The sequence below is a fragment of the Pelophylax lessonae genome (assembly GCF_965119305.1).
Source record: "Pelophylax lessonae genome assembly, chromosome: 13".
NCBI classification, from domain to species: Eukaryota; Metazoa; Chordata; class Amphibia; order Anura; family Ranidae; genus Pelophylax; species Pelophylax lessonae.
The window spans coordinates 18,773,784-18,799,444 of NC_138780.1; the positions used below are offsets into that span (position 1 = coordinate 18,773,784).

General features: G+C 41.7%; 1 protein-coding gene across 1 annotated transcript in view; it reads left to right on the forward strand.

Moving 5' to 3' along the window:
- Positions 1–1,245: 1,245 nt before the first annotated feature.
- LOC309569102 (high affinity immunoglobulin gamma Fc receptor I-like) overlaps positions 1,246–25,661 on the forward strand; it is a gene marked incomplete at its 3' end in the record, with an annotated part of 68,490 nt that continues 44,074 nt past the window's right edge. The window contains exons 1-4 of the mRNA XM_082274866.1: positions 1,246–1,300; positions 4,580–4,600; positions 9,098–9,358; positions 12,926–13,189. Coding sequence (XP_082130992.1) covers positions 1,270–1,300; positions 4,580–4,600; positions 9,098–9,358; positions 12,926–13,189 — 577 coding nt within the window. The 5' untranslated portion in view covers positions 1,246–1,269. The remainder of the gene's footprint in view (positions 1,301–4,579; positions 4,601–9,097; positions 9,359–12,925; positions 13,190–25,661) is intronic.

A 25,661-nucleotide genomic window follows, 5' to 3' on the forward strand; every position in this document is an offset into this window, starting at 1 on the left:
CCCAGCTGTGAAATGTGGACTACTTCAGTCTCCTATTACTTCCTCTACATTTTTTTGGTTCATGGTCTTCAGCTGTGCAAATACAGACTGTCCTAGCTTGGCCTCTTCATCAGAGCCATCAGCCAACACAGCACTTGAGCGCAGGAGAGTTTACTTGTCCAGAGGAGAGAGACTTACCCTGAGTGGGAATGGATCCATGAGCTCCAGGGGGCCATGTGCCCTAGGAAACCCATGGGCTGGATGCTGGACTGCTTTGTTAGGGCTGCACCTATGGAGAATATACGTTCTGGGACTCCCTGAGTAAAGCTTCCTCTCCTTTGGCTGCAGGTTTCATGGTCCCCAGCTGTTAAATGTGGACTACTTCGGTCTCCTATGACTTCTTCTACATATTTTGGTTCATGGTCTTCAGCTGTGCAAATATAGATTGTCCTTGCTTGGCCTCTTCATCAGAGCCATCAGCCAACACAGCACTTGAGCGCAGGAGAGTTTACTTGTACAGAGGAGAGAGACTTACCCTGAGTGGGAATGGATCCATGAGCTCCAGGGGGCTATGTGCCCTAGGAAACCCATGGGCTGGATGCTGGACTGCTTTGTTAGGGGTGCACCTATGGAGAATATACGTTCTGGGACTCCCTGAGTAAAGCTTCCTCTCCTTTGCTGCAGGTTTCATGGTCCCCAGCTGTGAAATGTGGACTACTTCGATCTCCTATGACTTCTTCTACATATTTTGGTTCATGGTCTTCAGCTGTGCAAATATAGACTGTCCTAGCTTACTACCATTACCTTGGTGATTACTAGTGCTACTACCAAGATTGAAGTGCCCTCTGTTAGCAGTCTGTTCCATTTTGGAGTATCCTGCATCACTCCCAGATCCCTTCCTCGTGTTCTACTAGCAATACATTCATAAAAGACACCCCTAGGCTGTTTATTGAGACAGACTGGATGGATGGCTGCTGTGTGCTTGGCTGCTTTGCACTAACTTGGGAAATCCCTATGGGGAAATCCCTACAAGGGTGAGCGCTGCCCTAGTAAAAAAATATATTCATCTACGTGACCTGATGTTAGAGAGAAGCTAACCAGTTTCTCCATTTTTACATTTTCCTTTTTAGTAAAATCAGTCCGCAGATTGCAAAAGTCTCTGAAAAAAGAAGTTTCTACATGTTTGCTTAACCTAACCCTCCTTGTTAAATACAGGAAGAACATTATGCATTTTTTTTCTTCTCCTTTTATTATGTTCATCATTACTTGTATCCACATTGTCTAATCAACATGAGTCCAAAATTCTCTGCGCTTCTGATCTGTAAGTAAATTCATTTTCATTTTTTTTCTTATTATAGAGTAAATTTATGTTCTTATAGCAATGAAGGTTTAATTATATAAGAAAATACCAAAGGACGATGGATCATAACCCATAACCAATTATCAATCACCTTTCATCATTGTGAATGCACTAAATGTATCAAAGGAAAATCTAACGAGGGCTAATGGATTAACATGTATTATGGCTGCTTTTTGTACTGCATGATGGAAGCAAGTTTAGTTAACCACCGGAAGATCCCCTCCCCCCTTCATGACCAGGCCATATTTTGTGATACGGCACTGCGTTACTTTAACTGACAATTACGCAGTCATACAACTCTGTATATAAATTCATGTTCTTTTTTTCCCCACAAATAGAGACTTTTGGTGCTATTTGATCACCTCTGCGGTTTTATTTTTTTTTTTTTATTTTTTTTTTTGGGGGGGGGGGGATTTTACTACCGTTAAGCGGTCCTGCAACGCTGTCCCCAAATATAATTGAAGTCCTATTTTTTTTTTTACCACAAATAGAGCTTTCTTTTGGTGGCATTTGAACACTTTTTTTATTTTTTTGCACTATAAACGAAAAAAACAGAGAGTTTGAAATATATATATATATATATATATATATATATATATATATATATATATATGTAAAAAACTTTCTGCTATAAAACATATTTAATAAAAAAAAATTTAAAAAAACACAAACTTCTTTGTAAGTTTAGGCCAACATGTATTGTGCTACATGTTTTTGGTAAAAAAATTCCAATAAAGGTATATTGATTGGTTTGCGCAAATGTTATCACGTCTACAAACTAGGGGACATATATCCCTTTGTACCACAAATACAGCTTTCTTTTGGTGGTATTTGAACACCTCTGCATTTTTTTATTTTTTGCACTATAAACAAAAAACACAGAGAGTTTGAAATATATATATGTATATATATATATATATATATATATATATATATATATATATATATATATATATTTTTTTTTTTTTTTTACTTCCTGCTATAAAACATATTCAATTTAAATTAAATTAAAGAAAAAACTAATTTCTTTGTAAATTTAGGCCAATATATTCTGCTACATGTTTTTGGTTAAAAAAATTCCAATAAGCGCATATTGATTGATTTGCGCAAATATTTTTGCGTCTACAAACTAGGGAATATATGTCCTTTTTTTTACCGCAAATTGAGCTTTCTTTTGGTGGCATTTGAACACCACTGCATTTTTTTTCTGTTTTGCACTATAAACAAAAAAACAGAGAGTTTGAAAAAAAAAAAAAGTATATATATACATATATATATATATATATATATATATATATATATATATATATATATACTGTATATATAAAGAGAGAATAAAATGGAGATCATTGCAATACATTATGTCACACCGTATTTGTGCAGCGGTCTTACAAACGCAATTTTTTTGGAAAAGATACACTTTTTTAATTTACAAAATAAGAAAACAGTGAAAGTATTAGTTTAAGGGTGTGCTCACTTTTGCAACCATTCTATTTTTGTTTTTTAATTTTTACTTCCCTCCACCTAAAAGATTTCAGTTTGTTGTACAGTTTATAGGTCACATTAAAGGTGGAAAAACATTTCTGAAATGATTTATCTTTGTCTCATTTTTTTTTACATCACAGAAACCTGACATTTTAACAGGGGTGTGTAGACTTTTTATGTCCACCGTAAATGTAATATTTTAAAAATGTATTAAAACGTGGACAGTGTCAGTAGTGCAGTGGATGGGGTCAGTAGTTTTTTATTTTTTTATCTACAATTCTTTCAGGAACCCCACTGGGGGCTTTGGTGAAATATCAGGGATCGGAACAGACCCCTGATGTCCCACTTTTACGACAGAGATTCCCCAGACCATTTTTCTGCCCCCTCAGCTGCACTGGACAGTGAATGAATGAGAAATTCTCTGTACTGAGCGGCTTCCTGTTCGTTCACAAACTGGAGCATGGTTAGCACAGTTTATTAGGCTTCAGTTATGAATGAACACAGTGAGCAATCTGTACCAATCGCTCACTGTGCCCATTCAGGAAAGAAAGCAGCCGGTAAAGGACACGGGCCTGGGCAGCAGGGGGAATCTATGACACATGGGGTGATTAGGGTGTGCCCAGGTAAATCCCCTGTGCAAGCCTATGCCCTACACCCATCCCAACCCTCTACTATGTACCAGGATAAGGACGTGGCGAGGCTGTAGGGCAGCATTTCTCAACCTTTTCAACATAGAGGAACCCTTGAAACCCTAGTTGCTAACTCCTTTTGTGGATGGAAAAGTTCAATAGGCTAATATCCAAGAGCTCCTCAGACGTACAGGCTCCAGAATACCTTCTACAGCAGCCTTTCTAAACCTTTCTAACACAGAGGAACCCTTGAAATAAATTTCTGGTCTCGGGGACCCCCTGCTAAAAATTTCAAATCTACAACTCATGACTCATTAGTGTGACAGTCAGTGGGAAGAATGCTCCTTACTCTTGTCATCATTGGGATGAATTACCCCCTTATAGATAGCTAAAAGGAACAATGGTATCAACAATGGTGGGAACTTATCTGAGAGGAAAAATGGTGGGAACTTATCTGAGAGGTGGAAATTGCCCATTGCTCAAGGAACCCCTAGGAACCTCAGGAGGAACCCTGGTTGAGAAGCCCTGGTGTAGGGTATTAGTCCAACTTTTCATTTATTTCTGAAATGGGGAATTTACACTTTCACTTGTCACCAAGGAAAAAGGGCATGGAAAATCCACCAGAACAGAAATAATAGAGAAATGTTCCAATGAGGACACCTGTGGATCCGTTTGGGGATGTTTTATCGTATTTTCTGTTGTGTCTCCAGGACAGAAATTGAAGGGAAATTTTCCCAACCTGACAATTTTGGCTTTAAATAAAGGGAAACTTTTTTGTCATTCTTTCTACAAGTTATTCACTTCCTTCCTTGTTATTAACTTCCCCAAACATACACTTAATTTTCATTTCTGAAAATCAGATTGTGCAAAATATGCTGTCTGACCTTGTGCTATTGGTGTGGAGTAGGGAGTTGGGTTCGCTCAGTTTCTCAACAGTTACCTGGTGACTTGATCTCTAGTCTCCTAGCTATTCCCATTAGCTGTGAAGTAACAAGTCTGATCACACACTCCCTAGCTTGACTGGTCCTCAGCTCAAGAGACGCCTTATTTAAACCTCATCTGCCTTTGCCTCTGTAAGATAAAATTTTGCATTGACTTTCTCTTTTCTCTTTTTTTTAATTTTTAGTGATCATTTTGGACAAAGCAGGTAAGTGATGCTTCTTTACCAGATAATGAAAGCTGTAATGACCTAAAATACGTCAATAATGACATAACTGGCAGACATCTTTTAAACATGGCAACTGTATACTTTTATTCAGTCTCCTATATTAGAAAATTCACTGTGTTTTAGGAGTTCAAAGATTCCTCGTTTATTAGTGCTTGGTCACCATCATCTGAAGCAATCATACTAACTACCCCCCAGGATCCCACCAATGTTATCAGTCCAGTGCCTGTTTTGTTCATAAGTACTAAGCTCTGATGAAAGATGACACATTGGCTTTTGATGACATAGGAGTATGAATATAATTTAATCTCAACCTTATATGTTCTGTTTTTGACTCTTGCCTTCTTGCACACCCAGTTCACTACTCAAACTTAGAGCCCACTTTTCGCCACCGCTCCTTGAAGATCTGCCTAAGGAAAATCATATTCTTTACACTGCTTAAGACTTGACTGAGAACCACTTCTGCTTTAGGAGATCGAGCATTTCACACCAACTTCTACATCCCGAGTGTTGGAAAGGAAGCATGGGAACCTTCCAGAATCTCCAGCTGCAGATATTTAATAACTCCCAGTGGAGGTGGTATCTCTAGAGCAGTGTTTTTCAACTCCAGTCCTCAGGGCACACTAACAGGCCAGGTTTGGAAGAAAACTGAAATACATCCCAGGTGATATCATTTGCTGCTCAGTGATTGTAGTATTCTAGTCTGCATCTCCCCAAGGTAATACTTAAAATCTGGCCTGTTAGTGTGCCCTGAGGACCGGAGTTGGGAAACACTGCTCTAGAGCAGTGGTCCTCAACTCCGGTCCTCAGGGCCCACTAACAGGCCAGATTTTAAGAATTACCTTGGGGAGATGCAGACTAGAATACTGCAATCACTGAGCAGAAAATGATATCACCTGGGATGTATTTCAGTTATCTTGCAAACCTGGCCTGTTAGTGGGCCCTGAGGACCAGGGTTGAGGACCACTGCTCTAGAGGATAGACATGGGGGACACATTTTTTTTTTTGCAAATTCTTTATTTAAGAAGTATAGTATCCAACGGGCCATACAAAAAGTGACATTAGAAATTATACAAACACTTGCAGTATAACCACATGTAGAAGGCATCAGTTCTATAGAGGCAATGCGACAAAATTGAATTCTGCAGGAACAGTTAAGTAAAGAAGTGGGGTATAAAAAATCACATAGAGACATACTCAACTGCTAGAGTGAAGAGAACAGTAGTCATAATGTTGAACATATGAAGAGCTCTGTAACCTAAGTGCCTCCAGAACATGGTTGTAACCATGATACGTGCAGGATACTACATTTTCAATTTTACTGGGAATATAGCAGAAATATGAAGTAAGAATTAGAGGCAGTAGACAGGGTTTCGGTACAGGGTGGGAGAAAGGGGTGCGGTACAGAGGGAGGGGGAGAAAAAAAGGGGGGCGGAGCTGGGAGACAGGGAGGTGATGGGGTTGGGACAGGGGGTAAGGGGAGAAGGGGAAATCATGTTGGCACAATAGCATGGAAATGGCAAAGCAGTGGGTGGGTGTTGAGATGAGCCTTGCTCTCACCTGATTAAAAAGACATATTCCAATGGAGCCAAGGTTTGGAATACTGTTCATGTTTGTTTTAATCAGAAAGTACTAGGTTTCCATATTATTTTTCCCCTCCACACTATCTATGAAGCCATATTAGGATAGAAGAAGGTTAAAGGTCTTTCCATCTTAATGAAATTCATGACTTTGAGGCGATAAGAAGATGGCGTATAACAGATTTCTTATAGGTCTTGGCAGGGATGTCCGAAAGATGTAGACGAAAGAAGAAAGGATACACAGGGACTAGATTCTCAATACATTTCTTTGTTTATTAAGCATTAGCTAAAACTTACATGGATGTCTTGGACCACAATGGAGGAGGTGAGGGAGAATCCACAGACATTCACAACACAGATCAGTAGGAGACAGCGGGCTGGGTGGTGGTGAGCCAAAGCAGGATGCATGCAGGCAAGTTGACTGATGGCCAGTGTGGGATGTGATTAACCCAACACCAAGAAGCCTGGTTCAAGGCAAAGAGTGAATGTGGAAGCCTGTAGATGATGGCCAAAAAAAGCGTTGGACAGCAGGGGTGGCTTAGATCTTGATGACCAACACACCCGGATGGGAGGCTGAAAGCCAGGGGTATGAACAGCCAGAGAAGCCAATCCTAATGCCACCCCTGTGGTATATCCTCACACACACTGTGCAGTCCTATGTAGACCTTGTGCAAGAAATAGCAGTGGGTAGACATACGCGTTTCAGGGTCCTGCCACTTTTCCAATGTCATACCACTGCAGGTACAGATCAGGCTTATAAGCCATCGGGGGGGGGGGGGGAAGCCAAATGTCTCCTCCTGATCTAGGATTCCCCCTCATCCCTTCCACTGTGGTCCAGGACATCCATGTAAGTTTTAGCTAATGCTTAATAAATAAACTTTTAGAATTCATGGTCCAGCACCTTGGTCACTTGTTTGCAATTCTTTGTAGATCTTCACCCCATCTTTTATATCAAGAGCTGTGGATCATACACTGGAACTTGTGTTTTTAATTTTTACGAAACTCAATGACAGTTGCTAATCCTCCGGAAACCTTTTACTGCTTTTTTAAGAGTTGACAGTTGCTCAACCCAACCTTTTTGCAGTCACTTAATATACATGAATAACTCCTTCAAGCAGTCCATTATGAGTGCTTGAGTTAATGTCTAATGGCACTTTTGTTTTTGGTTTCAATACATTTCTGAGAGATTTTGCGGACCTCCTTCCACAAGACCTCTAACCGTGGACATAACAAAAAAATGTGAAGCAACGTTCCCCGCTCTTCCTGGCATTTCCAGCAATGGTCCATGGCTTCAGGAAAGCATGTATGCAATACCAACAGCGTAAGATACCATCTGTTCAAGATCTTAAAATTATTTTCTGTATCCACGTAGAAATAGAGGGGACAATGCTTCCGCTTTGATCTGCTGTCAAGGTTCTATCTACATTTTTTTCCCACTTTTGTAAATAAGGCAATTTGAAGTCATCTGGTGGTGAAACCAGGAGGATATCAATTTTATAGAGAGTGCGTTGTCAGAGTGCCGTGATCAGTCCCAAATTGTACAAAACTAGTTAATGGACGTCGAAAGTGGTTCAGAGGATCCGAAGAACTGAAGAAGTGTTGAAGCTGTAAGGCCTTCCAGAAGTCCAGGCCATAGCGTCCCGTTGGAGGCATGTCTGTATCATAGGCCATGTAGCCAAGGAAACAGATGGAGCTTTTAAATGAAGGGATGACCTGGGAATAAAGAAAAATGTTACCTCTTTTTTTAATACATGGGTTAAGAGGAATAGCTTTTTGCTTACAGTTGAGCAGTTGAGAGCAAGAAACATTGTACCCCCACCCCCCCCCCCCCCCCCCAGCTGCATTTTTACCTGACCTATATGGGAACTGGTAGTGTGCAAGTGCACTGTGTCCCTCAGGACCAGACTGGTATTTTGAGAGGGGGCCCCATATATTTTTCCCAAAAGCAGTGCCAGAAAAAAGACCCCACTCACCCTCCCCAAGTCCCAAATGCTTTAGTGTTTTAAAAAATAAAAGATATATACAAACATGAGGGAAAGGGACGAAGGAGTTAATAAAACTAAGGGTTGAAAAAATAATTAGGACTGATAGCTCAGACCTGCACTGTGCAGGACACGACTGGGTGGATGCAAAAGCAGCTCTTGCCTCAGCTATGCCCCCCACCCAGCGCAGCACCCAAGGCTCCCTTTGCCTCAGCCGGTGCTTGGCAGAGCCTCGGCAGTTCTAAAGTTTAACCTAATATTTAAGGACATTATAAAAAATAAAGGAGGATTTTCCACCATGTAAAAAAGCTAAACATTATTTTTACCAGTCAAAATGGTAAAATCTAATTAGAAAAATAGATTTTTGCAGGATAGTTACACATTACCTGGAAAATATATCCCCGATTTTGTGTTTTTTGCCAAGGCAAGCGGGGTGAACACAAATGAGAAATATAGAGAGCAAGTGGCCAAAGTTTAATTTATTCCAATTCTGATGACCAAATCCCATGTGGTTGCAACAGGCAACGATTCAGCAGTTGCTCAAGCTTGCACATTTTCTCATGCCTCCAGCACAATCCTACTGGCTGGTGAGGCTGCCCATCACATTGATGAGCCAATAGCAATGTGTGGGGACAGGGCTTAGTGGCAAGTCCCAGCGTTATCCAGAAGTGTCTAAGCTTTGTGAGTCAGAACTGGCTGACAGGAGGGAGTGTTTGGGAGGGTACTGCAGGTAAGTGTACCTCTAGGTGCCTGCTGTCTTCCTTGTTTTTTCAAAGTCCCTTTAAAGAAATGATGTAGCAGGAGGGTTACCTATACAGAAAATTAAATCATTTATGGGCAAAAAGACTTAATTTTATCTGCTGCAAAATAATTGGGTTTCAACTAATAACTCTCATGTACAATGTTCTATCTTGTAGGGTCTTTGGTGAGACCACCTATGGTGACCTTCAACCCAAACTGGGACAAGATCTTCACAACTGAGTCTCTAACAATGATCTGTAATGTGAGTTCACCTATTCCAGCAGGAATGAGCTACACCTGGTACAAGGATAATACCCAGATACACAGAGGACAAAGATTTGTAATCCAAAATGCAAAACAAGGTAACAGTGGAAAATACCAGTGTAAAGGCACCAACACAAACAAAAGTGACCCTGTCAGACTGGAGGTCAGTCATGGTGAGTAAATACCGAGATTTACCCTCCATAGGATTACCCATAGAAACATAAAATATTAACCACTTACGGACCGCCCGCCGTGTATTTACGTTGGAACTTTGACGTTAAATACAGAGGTTATGGCAGCAGATAGCTGGCATAACCCGGTATTTTTTTAAAAGGCGGGCAATTCGCTTTAACATAAGGGTCGTCCCAGCTGCAGATTCGCTGCGGGATCACCCTTATGGGTGGAGGGAGAGGTGCAAAAACACCACCTTCCCCCCCCCCCACTTACCATTTTTTTCCCTGCTTACCGGAGCCATCGGTAGCAGGAAGAATGATCCTGTCCGCTGTCCTCCCAGGTAGTAAGTCGAGATGTTTGTTGCTATTCCATGAGCGTGCGCAATTTTGAAGCATGAAATGTTAATATAGAAAAAAAAAGGCTAACTCTACTGTTTTCTTATTTTTTGACTGAAAAAAGTTAATTTTTTCAAAAAAAAATTGCATTTGTAAGCCCCGGTTCACACTTGTGCGTGTGCGGGGTTCGCATGTAATATCGGAGCGCACTGCTCCGACATTACATGCGATCAGCTGTGCGGTGCGAGTTTAGCCATACAGTTTGTATGGCTAAATTCGCATCGCACCCGCAGCAAACACGCACAGGAGGCATTTTTGCAGCCGCATCAGGATCGGATCGCACAGCGGTTCACACTTGTGCGATCCGCTCCTGTGCGAACTGCACGATCGCACTGCGATATGCGATCAAACTGGGGGTGTCGTTAAGATTACATTGACACCCCCAGCGTATCGCATATGGCAGTGTGAACTGCCGGGGGTGCGTGTGCGATGCGGGAACAGGCTGCGAATTCGCAGCCTTCCCGCATCGCATAAATGTGAACCGAGCCTAAGACCGCTGGGCAAATACAGTGCGATAAAAAAAAGATTGCAATGATCTCCATTTTATTCTCTAGGGTCTATGCTAAAAAAAATATATACATAATGTTTAGGGATTCTATATAATTTTCTAGCAAAAAAAAAACAGTTTTTATCTTGTACAAAACAATTGTCAGAAAAAGGCCTGGTCCAGAAGTGGTTAAAGGAGAAGTAAAGCTTAAAGAGGTTGTAAACCCACATATTTTTCTTCACCCTGAAAGAGAAACACATAATGAGCTAGTATGCATCGCATACTAGCTCATTATGAAATACTTACCTTAGAATGAGCCCCCGCCGTGCCCCTCGCTTACCTCTATGACGGGTGACATGTCCAGTCGCCCGTCTTCCGGGATCGCGGCATCCGGACATCTGATTGGCCGGAGCCGCGTGATGTCACTCCCTGCACACGCACGCGGGAGCCGACGGTCACGGCACGGGGCTCTGAAGGAACGGCACAAGCGGCCGTTCTTTCAGAGCGCATGTGCCAGTGACGTCACTGGCTGCATGTAAGGTAAATATCTCCTAAACGGTGCATGTTTAGGAGATATTTACAGTACCTATAGGTAAGCCTTATCATAGGCTTAACTATAGGTACAAGTGTCAGAGGAGGGTTTACTTCCTCTTTAAGCTTGTTTTTCTGTACTTCTCCTAATAGGAATCTCTGGCACATTTTCTTTATTTTCTTAACTTATTAAACATTTATTTTGAAAATAGTGTAGCGAAATTCTGTGACAAACGTTTGTAATGTGGGCAGTATGTATGTAGGTGGGACTTTACATGGGAGTGGCTTGAGAGTGGACAGGGACAAAGGGGGCCCCATGATCTCCTCTTGCCCAGGGGCCCAATGAGTTATCAGTCGGCCCCTGTTCCTTCCATTTAGTTGTTAGGTGGTTCACTTAGGTGTAGGTTCTTATACCTCATGGGTCTGGGGTGTGGTGGTAGATTGTGGACCAAAGGATCCTGAGGAGCTGGACAAGGGTTTCTGGTAGCTCAGATTTTCCACCAAAAAAGAAACGAGAGGGAGACAGGAGAGTCCTTATAGTATAGTAGATTAATAACAAGAATGTAGTGCTTCCACAATGAAAGGAAAAAAGTGAAAATGGACATACAACTGTAGAGGCTGCAGTCACTCAACTATGGGGGAACACCTGGCCTTCCTAGTGAAAAAAATCACTCTCCACACATGGTCAGTTTGGTGGCTTTCTATACCTCAGGCATTCCTATCAAGGGAGCTCTTAATGGGTTCTCAGGTGGGTGAACAAAGTAGTAGAAAGAGTCAACGCAAACAGGGCCCCTGGGTAGTTTGATTGACAGAGGCGCCAGATGTAGTTATTCAAAGGATAGGCACCGGTCATCTACTTCAGTAAAACTTCCAATTACTTTATTACACCAAATAAAATGCATTTTGTGACTTTAAATGGCCACTTCCTCAGTTTAAGGTAATAAACTGGATCACCTTGAACTGTGAGTGCAGGGATCAGGAGAATGTAATGTACTACACATAATTTACCATTTTCAGTTCTGTGGTCATGATTATGTAACATACAACATAGCGTATTGGGTGTAGAAAACAAAACTAAGTTATACCACTGTACAGTAAGAGTGCAGGGGTCAAGTTTACGTAAAGTACAACAATGCATATACAGTGCATTGGTCTGGACTGTGTAATGTACAACACAGTATCTACAGTGTAGTGGTCAGGACTGTGCGATGTACAGCATAGCATATACCCTGCAGCGATTAGGGCAATGGTACATACACTATAGACTTTATGGTGCAGGGTTCAGAACTATGGAATGTACAACCCAGTGTGTGAAAAGCTGCAGTCAGGTCTGTGTAATGTATAACATGGCAAATGGAGTGCAGTGATCAGGACTATGTAACAGACAACACAGCATTTAGAGTACAAGTGTCAGGACTATGTAACATACAATGTAGGATATAGAGTATGGGGGTTCAGACAACATCCACTATAATATATACGGTGCAGGTGTAAGGACTATGGAATGTAGTGGTGGGGAGTAAGTGCTCCTATACACTGCTGTTTAGTGGTCTGTGACCCTTATTACATTGGTACTCTGTACTCCTTGTTACATTGGTACTCTGTACTCCTTGTTACATTGGTACTGTGTACTCCTTATTACATTGGTGCTAAGTGGCCTTTTAAATGGTGACCAGTGGTTTGGGCCCTTATTGTTGCAGGTCATTGCACCTTGTGTTGGTGGTCAGTGGTCTTTGCTGCTTGCATTGATGGATGAAGCACCCCAAATATTGCAGAAAAAAACATCTTTTAATTTATAACTAGTCACAACTTGTAAGTGCAACTTATCTTTATTTCATCAATTAAAGGATATTTTATCTGTACTGTCCAGTGGGCTCTGTTTTGTCTTACTTCTTCGTACAGTTAAACATGCCTCTGGATATAGGTTGAGTTCGCAAGGAAGAGATGTCTGCTTTGGTTTCCCTAAGGAGCTCTACATCTCAAGATTTTACCTTTGGTCCAGCAATGTCTATGCACAGCATTATAACATGTAATGGGCAAGACTGGTACAACATGATAGTCTGAGTGATTTATATAAAGGGTGGGAACAGCATGAAGAGGTAGAACATTCTTTAAGTATATTTGCTCTAATTGCCTATGGTTCTGTTTTTTAGACTGGGTGATCCTGCAGGCTCCTCTCCATGTTCATGAAGGTGACGATGTGACTCTGAGATGTCACCATTATCCCGGACATTCTGGAGGACAAACTATATTTTACAAAGATAATGCTGTCATAAGAGATTGGAAATCTGATGCTGTGTTACACAATATTAACAATATAAATCTGGGAGGATCTCATGGATATAAATGTACGAAACAGGTTTCTCATCACCTCCTGTATTATAAGCACAGTGGAGGAACTTCTATATCCATAATAGGTAAGCCCTGCAAATTTATTGGGATGGAGTGGGGCAGATCTGACCTCCTCAAGTGTTAATTATTCCCAGAGATTTCCTCTACTCCTCTAGCTTTGGATCCGGTTAGTGTCTCACTTTGATTCCCCACATAGTCCTGGGGAAAAGTCAGAAAAATTAAGATGACAACACAATATTTATAATGTACTATATGTATATTTGATTATTAAAATTGCAGCACTTGGGAGATAGAGAGGCTTATTTACTAATGACTAATAGGCCTTTCACTTTGCAAGGGAATTTGCCCCAGAGCTTTGTCAATGTGGTGTCCTGTCAGCTTGCACATGATTGGATGATGGAAATGAGCAGAACTTCACCTCAATCAGTCAACCCTAGGGACCTCTGGGATTGTGATTGTGTTTAGCTAGCTGCTTCCTAAACTGAGCGCCTTGTTCTGGATTACCTCCATTTGTCTGATCCCACATGTCTATATAACAGATTACACTACTGGTTGCTGCCTGCCTTGGCCCTTACCTGAATAGCAACAGGTTATTCTACTAATTGTTGCCTGCCCTGGTCCCTGCCTGGATAATGGATTATGCTTCTGAATGTTGCCTACCTTGACCCTTGCCTGGATATTGAATTATACATTTGTCTGCTGTCAGCACAGACCACTGCTAACTAGACGTCCAGCCAGCCACTAGTCCTGGTTACTCCTGCACGCAACACCTTTGAACCTTTCCCCCATGAAGCCATCTGGCACAGTACATGAACTCTTTCTGTTGTCAAGGGTTGCTGGGAAACATCTTGGTTCTGCAAATAGAGCATCATGCTTTAAGTCCTGGGTGGCATCCAAGGACTGTTAGAGCTTTTTGCCTTCAGGGAAAGACGCCTTGCTAACCTTACACCGTGACCTCAAATGATTGGAATAAAGACCCTTTGATAAAAGATATAAATAGCAGTTGAAAAAAAATACTGGGGTTGGGGTGTCCAGGGTAGGGGGTTGGAACTAGGGGTGGGGCACATTTATTTGAAGTTAAATTTTAAGAAATGCTTTACTTCCCCAACAAATAATCAATCTGTAGACTGTATGGAATTATCTGATGTTCTTACTAAGAACATATTAGCAATCCAGGCTCATTGTTGTAAAAAACTGAACAATGTCGTCGAAAGGCAGCATACCTATGGGCAGTACCGGGACAGGGTCGTCCAGAGCCCAGGGCAATGATCCAGAATTGCGTTCCCTTCCCCCATTGTTAATGAATGCCATAGAATGGGTGTAGTACCCTGTGCCCATTTATTGCTACTTTGCTTCACTGCGCCCAAGACAGTTGCCCCTCCTCGCCACTCCTTGTCCCATCCCTGGCTATGGGCAATGTGTTCACCACCTGTAAAACAAAGTCATATTTTAAAGATGCAAAGAAAATTACATTAAATAATTACAGACACTCCTACTGAATCTGGTAAAATCTAATGGTTCCTTCATGTCCTGGTGAAAAAAAGGAGGTTAGCTGTTTAATATTTGTGTTTTATAGAAATCTTCACAACTCCAGAAATAGAAGTGACCCCATTTCCGGTAATGGAAGGAGATAATGTCACTGTGTCATGTCACACAAATGTGTCTCCATACAGACCAGAGACAGAGCTGCAGTTTGCTTTCTACAAAGATGGACGAAATATTCAGAGTTTTAATTCATCTGACAAATATGGATTCCAGTTCGCTAAGGTGGAGAATTCTGGGAAATATTACTGTGTAGCGAAAACAGTTTCAGGCAAAATAATAATGAAGAGGAGTAACACATTGAACATCGAATTAAATGGTAAGTATAGATTATGGATTCACAGATATAGTGAAATTTCAGGCAACTGGTAAGGTTGACCAAGGAGAAATACTTTCTGGGAGCGGCATATAGACAGTAAGGATGATCGAACTTTTGAAAAGTTCGGTTCGGCCAGAACATCCGAACTTCCCGAAAGTTCGGCCCGGATTTCAGAACCCCATTGACATCAATGGGACCAGAACTTCGGTAATCAAAAAACACAATTTTTAAGCCCTAAAACCCAATAAACGCCCCTAAAAAGTGCCCAGGGTTCTGGGTCATGCCCCATTAACTATTAATCACACAAAAAAAGTTCTTAAAAATTGTCATTTTTGAAGAGATTTTTTGATTTTGACTTTGGATTTAGTATCTGGGGGGTCTAAAAGGTGTACATGTGAAGTTTCAGCTCTGTAGCATGTCCAGAACCATGAAAAAAAAGATCGTTTGTATTAGAACACTTTCTTTCAGGACAGGTAGTTAGCTTCTCTCCCGGTTTAATAGAAGGCATTTTTTGGGGTTCTTTGCAGTCAGGAAAAACATCTGAACTTGTGTATAGTGGTACTGTGCACAAGTTCTGATGTTTTGCCTGCCTCCAAAAACCCCCAAAAAATGGCAGCAAAAACACACCTGGGCATTTTTTTTTTGGACGCTAGCGTTTTTTTGGCATTTTTTTGGGTTCTTTTGAGGCAGGCAAAACATCTGAAACATCTTGTCTATAGTGGTATATATACACACATACTTATATGTTTATATACACCTAGACATATATAGGTGTGATAGTAGCAGAAATATATTACTGTAAATGATTTCATTAGCGCAAGCATTTATTTCTGCTACTATCACACCTATATATGTCTAGGGGTATATATACAGATATATGTGTATATATATCCCCTATACACATGTTCAGATGTCATGTCTGACATCAAACATGTCCTCAAAAAAGCACTGACAGTGGCAGCCCCTGCAGCATAAAAAATGCTTGGCTGTGAGTACGCTAATTTGTGTTAAGCCTGCTCCCCCTTTGTTCCCCAAATTTTTGTTCACGTGTTTCTTACTCTGTATGTTTGAAAAATCAATAAAAACTATTTGAAAGAATAAAAAATGCTTGGCTGGTGAGAAGCCATAAGGGTGTCCCGAAGCAACTCAGAGAAATGATCATTTCTCTATAGCGGTCATAATGAATGGGGGTTATTGCGCTCAGCTGTGAACTCACAATAAAGTGCTAATGCATAAACAAAGTTATGTCTCACATAAACTTATGAACCAATATATTGTAGGTGAATAGTTCAATACACATCAATAAATAGGTGAATATATCAATAAACATAGTCCTTGAAAAGTGCTCGGTGCAAACTATTTGTTCCAGCAGCAAAGAATGGACTTGATGTAAATGCCTTCACCAATCACCATACACCCAGTGCTCGGATAAAATACTTCTTACCAGAAGAAGTTGACCCCTTAGTTATAGGGGGTCATGCCCAGCATATATCTCCACAAGAGCTCCAAAGTTTTCCTGTTGCTATCTCCACATCCAGTATGTATTAAGCCAGAAGTATAAAGGCAACTTCGAGACTCCGGGTAACATGTTGTAGGAAATAAGGAGAAAAAATAGGGGGATGACCCCCTAGTCACTCCAATCACATTCCTAGCATTCTCCTGCCCCCTCAATTGGCTTTTGCTAATGGTTCTGGTCCAATCACGGGCTTTTAAAGCCCATTTCCTGAAGCATTGCATTTTGGGCGGTTCTGGTTGCCGAATTCCGAACTTTTTGGGCAAAAAGTTCTAAATTCGGCCGAACCTCGAACACCCAATGTTCGGGCTGAACCGATGGTCGACCCGAACCGTTCGATCATCCCTATTATTGATTAGATTATAATTCATGCGTTTGTGTTTCCAATTTATCACATCTGGGATGTCTACTAGAGTCTTGTTTTGGTCAGGTTTAAGTCAGTAATTACTAAGAATTGTAGGCCTATAATACATAACGCCAAATTTCCATGCAAAAAATTGTACCGCTTTTGGTACATAATTCCTGACATAATCATACCGCCAGGGAGGTTAATACAGAAATGTGGCTTACTGAAAAGTCTGTCCATGTACAGTATAGTATGCACTTAATACTTGGTCAAGGCTCATTTTGCATGAATTACTGCATCAATGCGGAGTGGCATGGAGGGGATCAGCCTTTGGCACTGCTGAGGTGTTACCGAAGCCCAGGTTGCTTTGATAGCGACCTTCAGCTTATCTGCATTATTGGGTCTGGTGTCTCTCATCTTCCTCTTGACAATACCCCACAGATTCTCTATGGGGTTTAGGTCAGATAAGTTTGCTGGCCAATCAAGCACAGTGATACCATGATCATGTGACCAGGTATTGGTACTTTCGGCAGTGTGGGCGGTGCCAAGTCCTGCTGGAAAATGAAATCAACATCTCCATAAAGCTGGTCAGCAGAGGGAAGCATGAAGTGCTCTAGAATTTCCAGGTAGAGGACTGCGCTGACTTTGGACTTGCTAAAACACGGTGGACCAACACCAGCAGATGACACGGCTCCCCAAATCATCACGGACTGTGGAAAATTTTGCATTTCATTTGGAATTCAAGGTCCCGAGTCTGGAGGAAGAGTGGAGGGGCACAGAATGCAAGTTGCATGAGGTCCAGTTTGAAGTTTCCACAGTCAGTGATGATTTGGGGAGCCGTGTCATCTGCTGGTGTTGGTCCACTGTGTTTTATCAAGTCCAAAGTCAGTGCAGCCCTCTACTAGGAAATTCTAGAGCACTTCATGCTTCCCTCCACTGACCAGCTTTATGGAGATGCTAATTTAATTTTCCAACAGTACTTGGCTCACACTGCCAAAACTACCAATACCTGGATTAATGATCATGGTATCACTGCACTTGATTGGCCAGAAAACTCGCCTGACCTAAACCCCATAGAGAATCTGTGGGGAATTGTCAAGAAGAGGATGAGAGACACCAGACCCAACAATACAGACAAGCTGAAAGCCGCTATCAAAGCAACCTGGGCTTCCATAACACCTCAGCAGTGACGCAGGCTGATCGCCTCCATGCCACGCCGCATTGATGCAGTATTTCATGCAAATAAAGCCCCGACCAAGTATTGAGCACATACTATACTGTACATGGAAAACTTTTCGGTAAGCCAACATTTCTGTATTAAAAACCTTTTATTTTTTTATTGGTATTATGTAATATTCTAGCTTTATGAGATCCAGAATTTTAGGTTTTCGCTAGCTGTAAGCCATGACCATAAAAATTAAAAGAAAGAAATGCTTAAAATATATCACTCTGTGTGTAACGCATAAAATATATGAGTTTTACTTTTAGAATTGAATTACTGAAATAAATTAACTTTTTGATGATATTCTAATTTTATGAGATACACTTGTACATGCTGTGCTTACTATCCAGAAAACAAAACATGCTTAGATATGCTAACACTAATAAATGATTTGATTGGCCACGTCTGTTGAAGGGAGAAGGAGGTACGAGCCATTTTCGGAGGCAGCACAAAACACTGAATTTCTATTAAAGCTCATTCCAAGTAGGGGTATGTTGGTAAATATGGGGTATCTACAGTATATATCATATTCATAGAAATACACATTTCCTAAGATGTAAAAAAAAAAAACCCATACCCAAGACACCTCCATGGAAATAAGACAATGAGACAATCTGCCCGAGTTTGATTCACATAGGATGGGGGGAACTCTGCTTGAAATAAGCGGCTCCCCCCGTACGCAGTGGACTGGGAAAGAGTCAATGGCAAACACGTCATCGAAGCACCTGGTTTGGATAGTCAACCTGCCTGAGTTTGATTCACATAGGATGGGGGGATACTCTGCTTGAAATCAGCGAAAGCCAAACTTCACTGTAAACCCTATTGAAGTCTATAACAGGTAAATCTAGATACTGAATTTTGGCCAATTTCAAAGTGAATAGGCAAGCTATTGTCTAAAAAAGGCACGGGTGTTGGGGTCAGATTGAACACAGCTGTGCACCTCCATCCCCCCCAAACACACACATAATTGTCACTATGTGTCCCCGCCAGTGGCACCCACTCTAACTCTTTTTCTTTTCTCCCTCTTTCTTCTTCCCACCCTTTCTTTGTATCCAATCGTTGTGATCAGATGCCTACTTGGGCGCGTTGGGGCCTCCTAGAAAACCTACAAAGAGGTTCCCAATAAGTTCTTGGAATCACCTCTGCTTCAAACTAGCTCCGGGATCCCCTGACGCCCAGACTTTTTACTCTGGAAATACTTCAATTGATGCTGATCACCCCACACCCTCCCACCCCCTTCCAACGATGTTGCTTGGGCTTTGTCGTAGCAGAAGGTCTTCTGAACTGTTTTTTGTAGACCAGAGGTGTAACTAGAACCTTCAGGACCCCGGTGCAAGAAACCATGAAGGGCCCCCCGGACCCCTGGCCAGGGCCCTTCCCTTCAAGCCTGAGGTTCTTCCCACTAATACTGGGACCCTTTACTCTCGTTGCGGGGCCCTTTATTACAGTCCTGCAGCGGGACCCATTCACAAGTTCTGCAGTGGGCCCCCTTCCTGCCATCTTGGGGACTCCCCACGGTGGTGGAATGCCAGGGCCCTGTCGCAAGTGTGACCTTTGCGATCCTGGAAGTTCACCCACTGGTGTCAGTCGTTTTTATTTTTTGGTATTTCAATTGTATTATTTTTTATCATTTTATTTAATTTCTTTTTACAATGTCACTGACTATGACTCTGTCCATTCAGAAAAGGAAGGAGCTGGTAAATTACATATTTACCGACCCCTTCCTGGTTCTCTATTGTGACACATCCCCTGCAGCAGCCGGCAGGAGAGGGGAGGGAGCACAGTGGGGGGGGGGGGGGACAGGGGAGCACACAGGGGGCCCAGAGACAGCAGAACACAAGTGAACTGGATAGGAGGAGAGGCGGGGGCAGCATACAAAGGAACCAATCTCCATTATATTTTTTTATTTTATTTTTTATTATTTATTTATTTTTTTTTTTAGAGTCAGCAAGTATTACAGCTTCAGATTGGTTGCCTGTTTGGGAGACTTCCCTCTCACTTCCTGTCACTCAAAAAAAAAACAACACATTCAAAGTAAATTATTTGGTATTCTTTGGTTGCAAATTTTTGGAGTGCTCAAAATGTTATTTTTTTTCCTTAGGTGAATCTAATCCAACAGTGATACAGAACATGATTCAGCTAATACTATCAGGATTTCTGTTGATAATTATTTTTCTTTTCATCTTTTATCACATAAAATTCATCAAATTTCTTGAAGTTGTAAATAAAGAAGCCTATCCAAAGAACAATGTTGAGCTAAATTAGAAACTTTGCTATAAGCAATGTCTGTACTTAAAATAAAATAGGGGGATGCGGTGAAAGCATAAACCAATGACAAATGCTTTGTGTTAATTTCATTGCATCTGATGGCCTGTAATGTATTTCATTTGCAGCTCTTGCAGTCCCTTTTTTCAGGAACAGAGAGGATGGGGAAGTAGTATGCAGATAACATGTTGGGTTCAGACAGATATAAATTATTAAAAGCTAAATTCTGGGTATGCATATTTCCGTACAGTTACCTTGGTCCAACTTTGACCAACACATTGCTTTCCCATTATTTTGTCTTAAAGCGGGACTTTACCCATAAAAACTTGATGAAAAATAATATCCTTCAGCAAGTGTAGCGCATCCCCAAAAGAGCCGCTGGTGAATTGATTCCTATTTCCCCCTTTAGAGAACACAGCCAGGAACACAGCATTCTCCCTCTGGCTCAAAGATCAGTCTAGGGCAGTGATGGCGAACCTTGGCACCCCAGATGTTTTGGGACTACATGTCTTGTACTCTGCAGTGTAGTTGAACACCATGGGAAACGTAGTTCCAAAACATCTGGGGTGCCAAGGTTCACCATCACTGGTCTAGGGGTTTCTTTGTGTGATTGTATTTGGGAACGATGAACTTGGATGGGGAGCATGGGATACCCTGGCACCGTACAACTTGAGGACTCTTCAACTTTTGGCTGCTCTGAACAAACATCTGGTTGTGCAATTTCTGGCTGTACTGCACCAAACTTCTGTATTTTGCACAAACGAATGTCCCACAGGGTTTTTAGGCTGACTGTGACCTGTGCTCCTACAAGAGTTTAAAAGCAACACACTTCCACTTTGTGGCAGCACTAGGTACTCATCGGTGGCCTCCTGGCAATATCCACCAGGCTCTACCTAGTGAGGGAGATGTAGGCTCACACCGCCTCTGGAAACTTGGACTCTCTCCCACGGCTTCCTCCTGGCTCTCTCCCATGAGCTTTCTCCTGACCTAACGGGATCCTTGGACTAGAACTTGTAAATAGACCCTCCAGCTAAACCTAGATGGAACCTTGGTGTCTCCTGGCTGTCTTCCTCCCAGGCCTTTTTCCCCAGGGGGGCAGAGCACCCTCAACAGGGGTCTCCTCCTGCAGAACTGGACCCGGGAACACTGCCCTGCTGCTCAGACTACTAATGGGCTCTCTCATCACCATCTGGGCACACCTCCCCAGGGATTGGCTGGAGTTATTATTATTATACAGGCTTTATATAGCGCCAACAGTTTGCACAGCGCTTTAAAATATAAGGACAAAGACCGACAGAGGCGCCTCTAAGTGTAGACTTTTTTATAACAAGTTTAATGAATAAAATTATACACTCACATTTGTAAGGATATATTCATGCCCATAAACAAGGTTCCAGTGTGGGGAGGTGAACATCATCCGGTCCTAGACATCCATCCTAGCTGGAGCCAAGATCTCCTCGCCGTGGCCGTCTTGTACGGCGGGATGAAAACCAGAAAGTAGGCTCAATGTATTAGCTGAGAGCGAGGCTTGGTAGCTAGTCCAACGAAGATGACGTCATCTGCATGCAACGCGTTTCCGAGCGTGCGGGAGGGGCAGCCGCGCTCCTTCTTCACGGCAAATAGAGTAGCAAATGACAATGGTGTTCATTTAAATAATGGAATGGGAGAGGAGGGGAGGGGGGAAGATGCAAATGAACCAACGAAGGGGGATATATCTATTCAATAATATAGATGGACTGATGATCATATATCAATTATATTAAAAGTCACAAAATTAAGCTAGATTAAAATTCAGCTTAACCATCTGATAAAACAGAGTTGGAGAAATAATACACCAATATTTATATATATATATATAAAATATGTGTATATGACACTAGTAATATTAAGATGTACCAGCTAGCTATGTGTAGCAAACTACCGATGTAAAAATTATAAAATTTTGAATTAAAAGGAATTATTGATTTATAATGTAGAAATGCATAAGAGGAAAAAACATAAGAATGAAATGAATATTAATAAAAGTAAAATAAAAATAAAAATAAAAATTGGCAAGAAATATATAAATTAGAACAAAATATATGTATAAATTGGAATCGCTGTCAGCTAATACATTGAGCCTACTTCCTGGTTTTCATCCCGCCATACAAGCTGGCCACGGCGAGGAGATCTCAGCTCCAGCTAGGATGGATGTCTAGGACCGGATGATGTTCACCTCCCCACACTGGAACCTTGTTTATGGGCATGAATCTATGCTTACATATGTGAGTGTATAATTTTATTCATTAAACTTGTTATAAAAAAGTCTACACTTAAGCCCCGTACACACGTACTGATCGTCGGCCGTGAATATTCGGCCGAGGACCGATTGGCCGATTGTAGGCTTGTTAGTATGAAGCTTCCGACAGCCGACAGCGCATTTTCGGCCGAACAGAATCTGTCGTGCAGGCATTAAAATTTTTGTTGGCCAACACCAGAACGGCCGATTGTTCGCCAGTCAGTACAGAATTCGGCCGACAATCAGCAGATTTGCAAGACTGGGCATGCTCAGAAAAGAAAAAACACGCGGAAAGTTAACCATCACATGACAACACTTCTGCAGTCGGCTGTTGTTGGCCAACAAAATTCGTGTGCAGTCTTTTGCAGTTTTCAACAGACACGACAGCCCTGGACAAAAGACGGCCAATCGTTCGGCCGACGATCGGTACGTGTGTACGGGGCTTTAGAGGCGCCTCTGTCTGTCTTTGTTTTTAGCCTGTGGAACCCTTGGCTTTTGGTTTCTGGATGGCTGCCCTATATGGTGGACTTTTTCTTCCCCTATGCCATTAATGACTTTTGTACTCCTATGGACTCTGGTCTAATATGTGACTTAAGCGCCTGTTACCATTGTGTCTTTAAAATATGAGAGAAGACAATACAGATACAATACAATTCAATACAGGAGGAATTGGAGTTCCATAAATATTCAGGCTTCAGACAATGTCCTTTCTCCCACAATGTTCTAGAAATCTCCAGGTGACAGGGGGAGTAACAGAGCAGCAGTCTGTGAAACACTGAGCAGCCCTAAGCAATCAACCCCTGCACCACTGATTACAGAAGACCCAAATTAAGTTTTCCCAGCAGTCTATTCTAGCTAGGAGAGTGCTACACAAGGAACATACATTCCACAATAATAATTATGCTACAAAAATGAGTGAGTGCTGTAAATTGCCTACAGCATTGCCTCTGTTTCTTCTTGCTGGAGGCTGACATTTTTCTGAAGCCCAGAGCCCCTGAGCAGCAGTAAATCTTTAAGCTGCCAGCAGATTGGCCAGATTTTGCCATATTGCCGAAAAATAGAGAGCAACTGAGCATGTGCAGAGCTGGGTGAGAAAGTGTATTACTGGATTCTAATCGGTATAGGAATTTATTTTTAATGTTTTACATAGCTATACATGCAAAAGTGGCCAGCCTGAAATGATCTAGCAGGACTACTACAGGGATATTACATTTTTATACTTCCTCATTGTTATCCTCAGTACATCTGTGGTGTATTACAACATTGCTGCTCTGTGTGCACAACGATTCACACGATGTCAAAGTTCCCACACTCATTGTCTGTAATATTGCAATGTACCACTGCAGCAGACATTACTATTTGTGTTAGTTCTTCTTTTTGCTATAAGGCCAGTAATGTACAAATTTGGAATAACTACCAATGCTAGTTGTCACTATTTCCCTTAATTTTCAATAAATGTGGCTTGATTATGCAGATAGGGAAAACTTGGCTATTGTCACACAGAGATGTAGGAGGTTTTAAAGTTGAGAAGGTTTAGAGTCTGTTTGTTACCAAAGGGTCAAAATATTGATAAAGTGAAACTGATAACAGAAGATAGCAAAATGGTGATAGATGCCTGCTTGGCATGTACACTATATTACCAAAAGTATTGGGACGCCTGCCTTTACACGCACATAAAATTTAATGGCATTCCATTCCATGGAGTTGGTCCACCCTAGGGCAGCTATAACCACTTCAACTCTTCTGGGAAGGCTGTTCACAAGGTTTAGGTTTAGTGTCTATGGGAATGTTTGACCATTTTTCCAGAAGCACATTTGTGAGGTCAGGCACTGATGTTGAACGAGAAGGCCTGGCTCGCAGTCTCTGCTCTAATTTATCCCAAAGGTGTCCTCCACCCCAAATGCGCTCATCCTTGTCTTTATGGCCCTTGCTTTGTGCACTGGTCCAAATCATTTGGTGAAGGGGGGATTATGGTGTGGGGTTGTTTTTCAGGGGTTGGGCTTGGCCACTTAGTTCCAGTGAAGGGATCAGCATACCAAGACATTTTGGACAATTGCATGCTCCCAACTTTGTGGGAACAGTTTGGAATTGGCCCCTTCCTGTTCCAACATGACTGCACACCAGTCACGTTCCTCCACCCAAAACTCGCTCATCCATGTCTTTATGAACCTTGCTTTGTGGACTGGTCCAAATCATTTGTTGAAGGGGGGATTGTGGTTTGGGTTTTTTTTTTTTCATGGGTTGGTCTTGGCCCCTTACATTACCAAGACATTTTGGACAATTACATGCTCCCAACTTTGTGGAACAGTTTGGGGATGGCCCTTCCTATTCCAACATGACTAGAACAGTGCACAAACAAGGTCATAAAAGAGATGGGTGAGCGAGTTTGGGGTGAAGGAATTTGACTGCCCTGACCTCAACCTGATAGAACACCTTTGGGATGAATTAGAGCGGAGACTGTGAGCCAGGCCTTCTCATTCACATCAATGCCTGACCTCACATGTGTGCTTCTGGAAGAAAGTTCAAACATTCACATAGACACACTACTAAACCTTTTAGACCTCCTTCCCAGAAGAGTTGAAGCTGTTATAGATGCAAAGGGTGGAAAAACTCAATATTGAACCCTACGGACTAAGACTGGGATGCTATTGAAGTTCTAGTGCGTGTAAACGCAGGCGTCCCAATACTTTTGGTAATATAGTGTACTTGGTTGAAAAACCATGAGCACTTAAGGCCAATTATTTTTCCTTCTAAAAATTAAAACTCCCCAATTCTCTTTTTATTTTAAATTTGCTGCCACTGGCTGACAAATAATACCCATGTTGAGTCATTTGTAGAGTGCTATGGCTGCACTGTACTAGGCGGCACTCACAAAACTTATTGTCCCTGCATTGTCTTAGTATAAAAAACAACACCAACTGCTCCACTACTGAAAGAGCAAGGGACATTTTCAAAAGAATAGTAAAAACATGTACAGTATTTCCTTTCTTGTTGATCATTTCTTAACCTTTCCACCTACATAACGCAGCAGCAAAGAGGGGTGGGCTTTAAT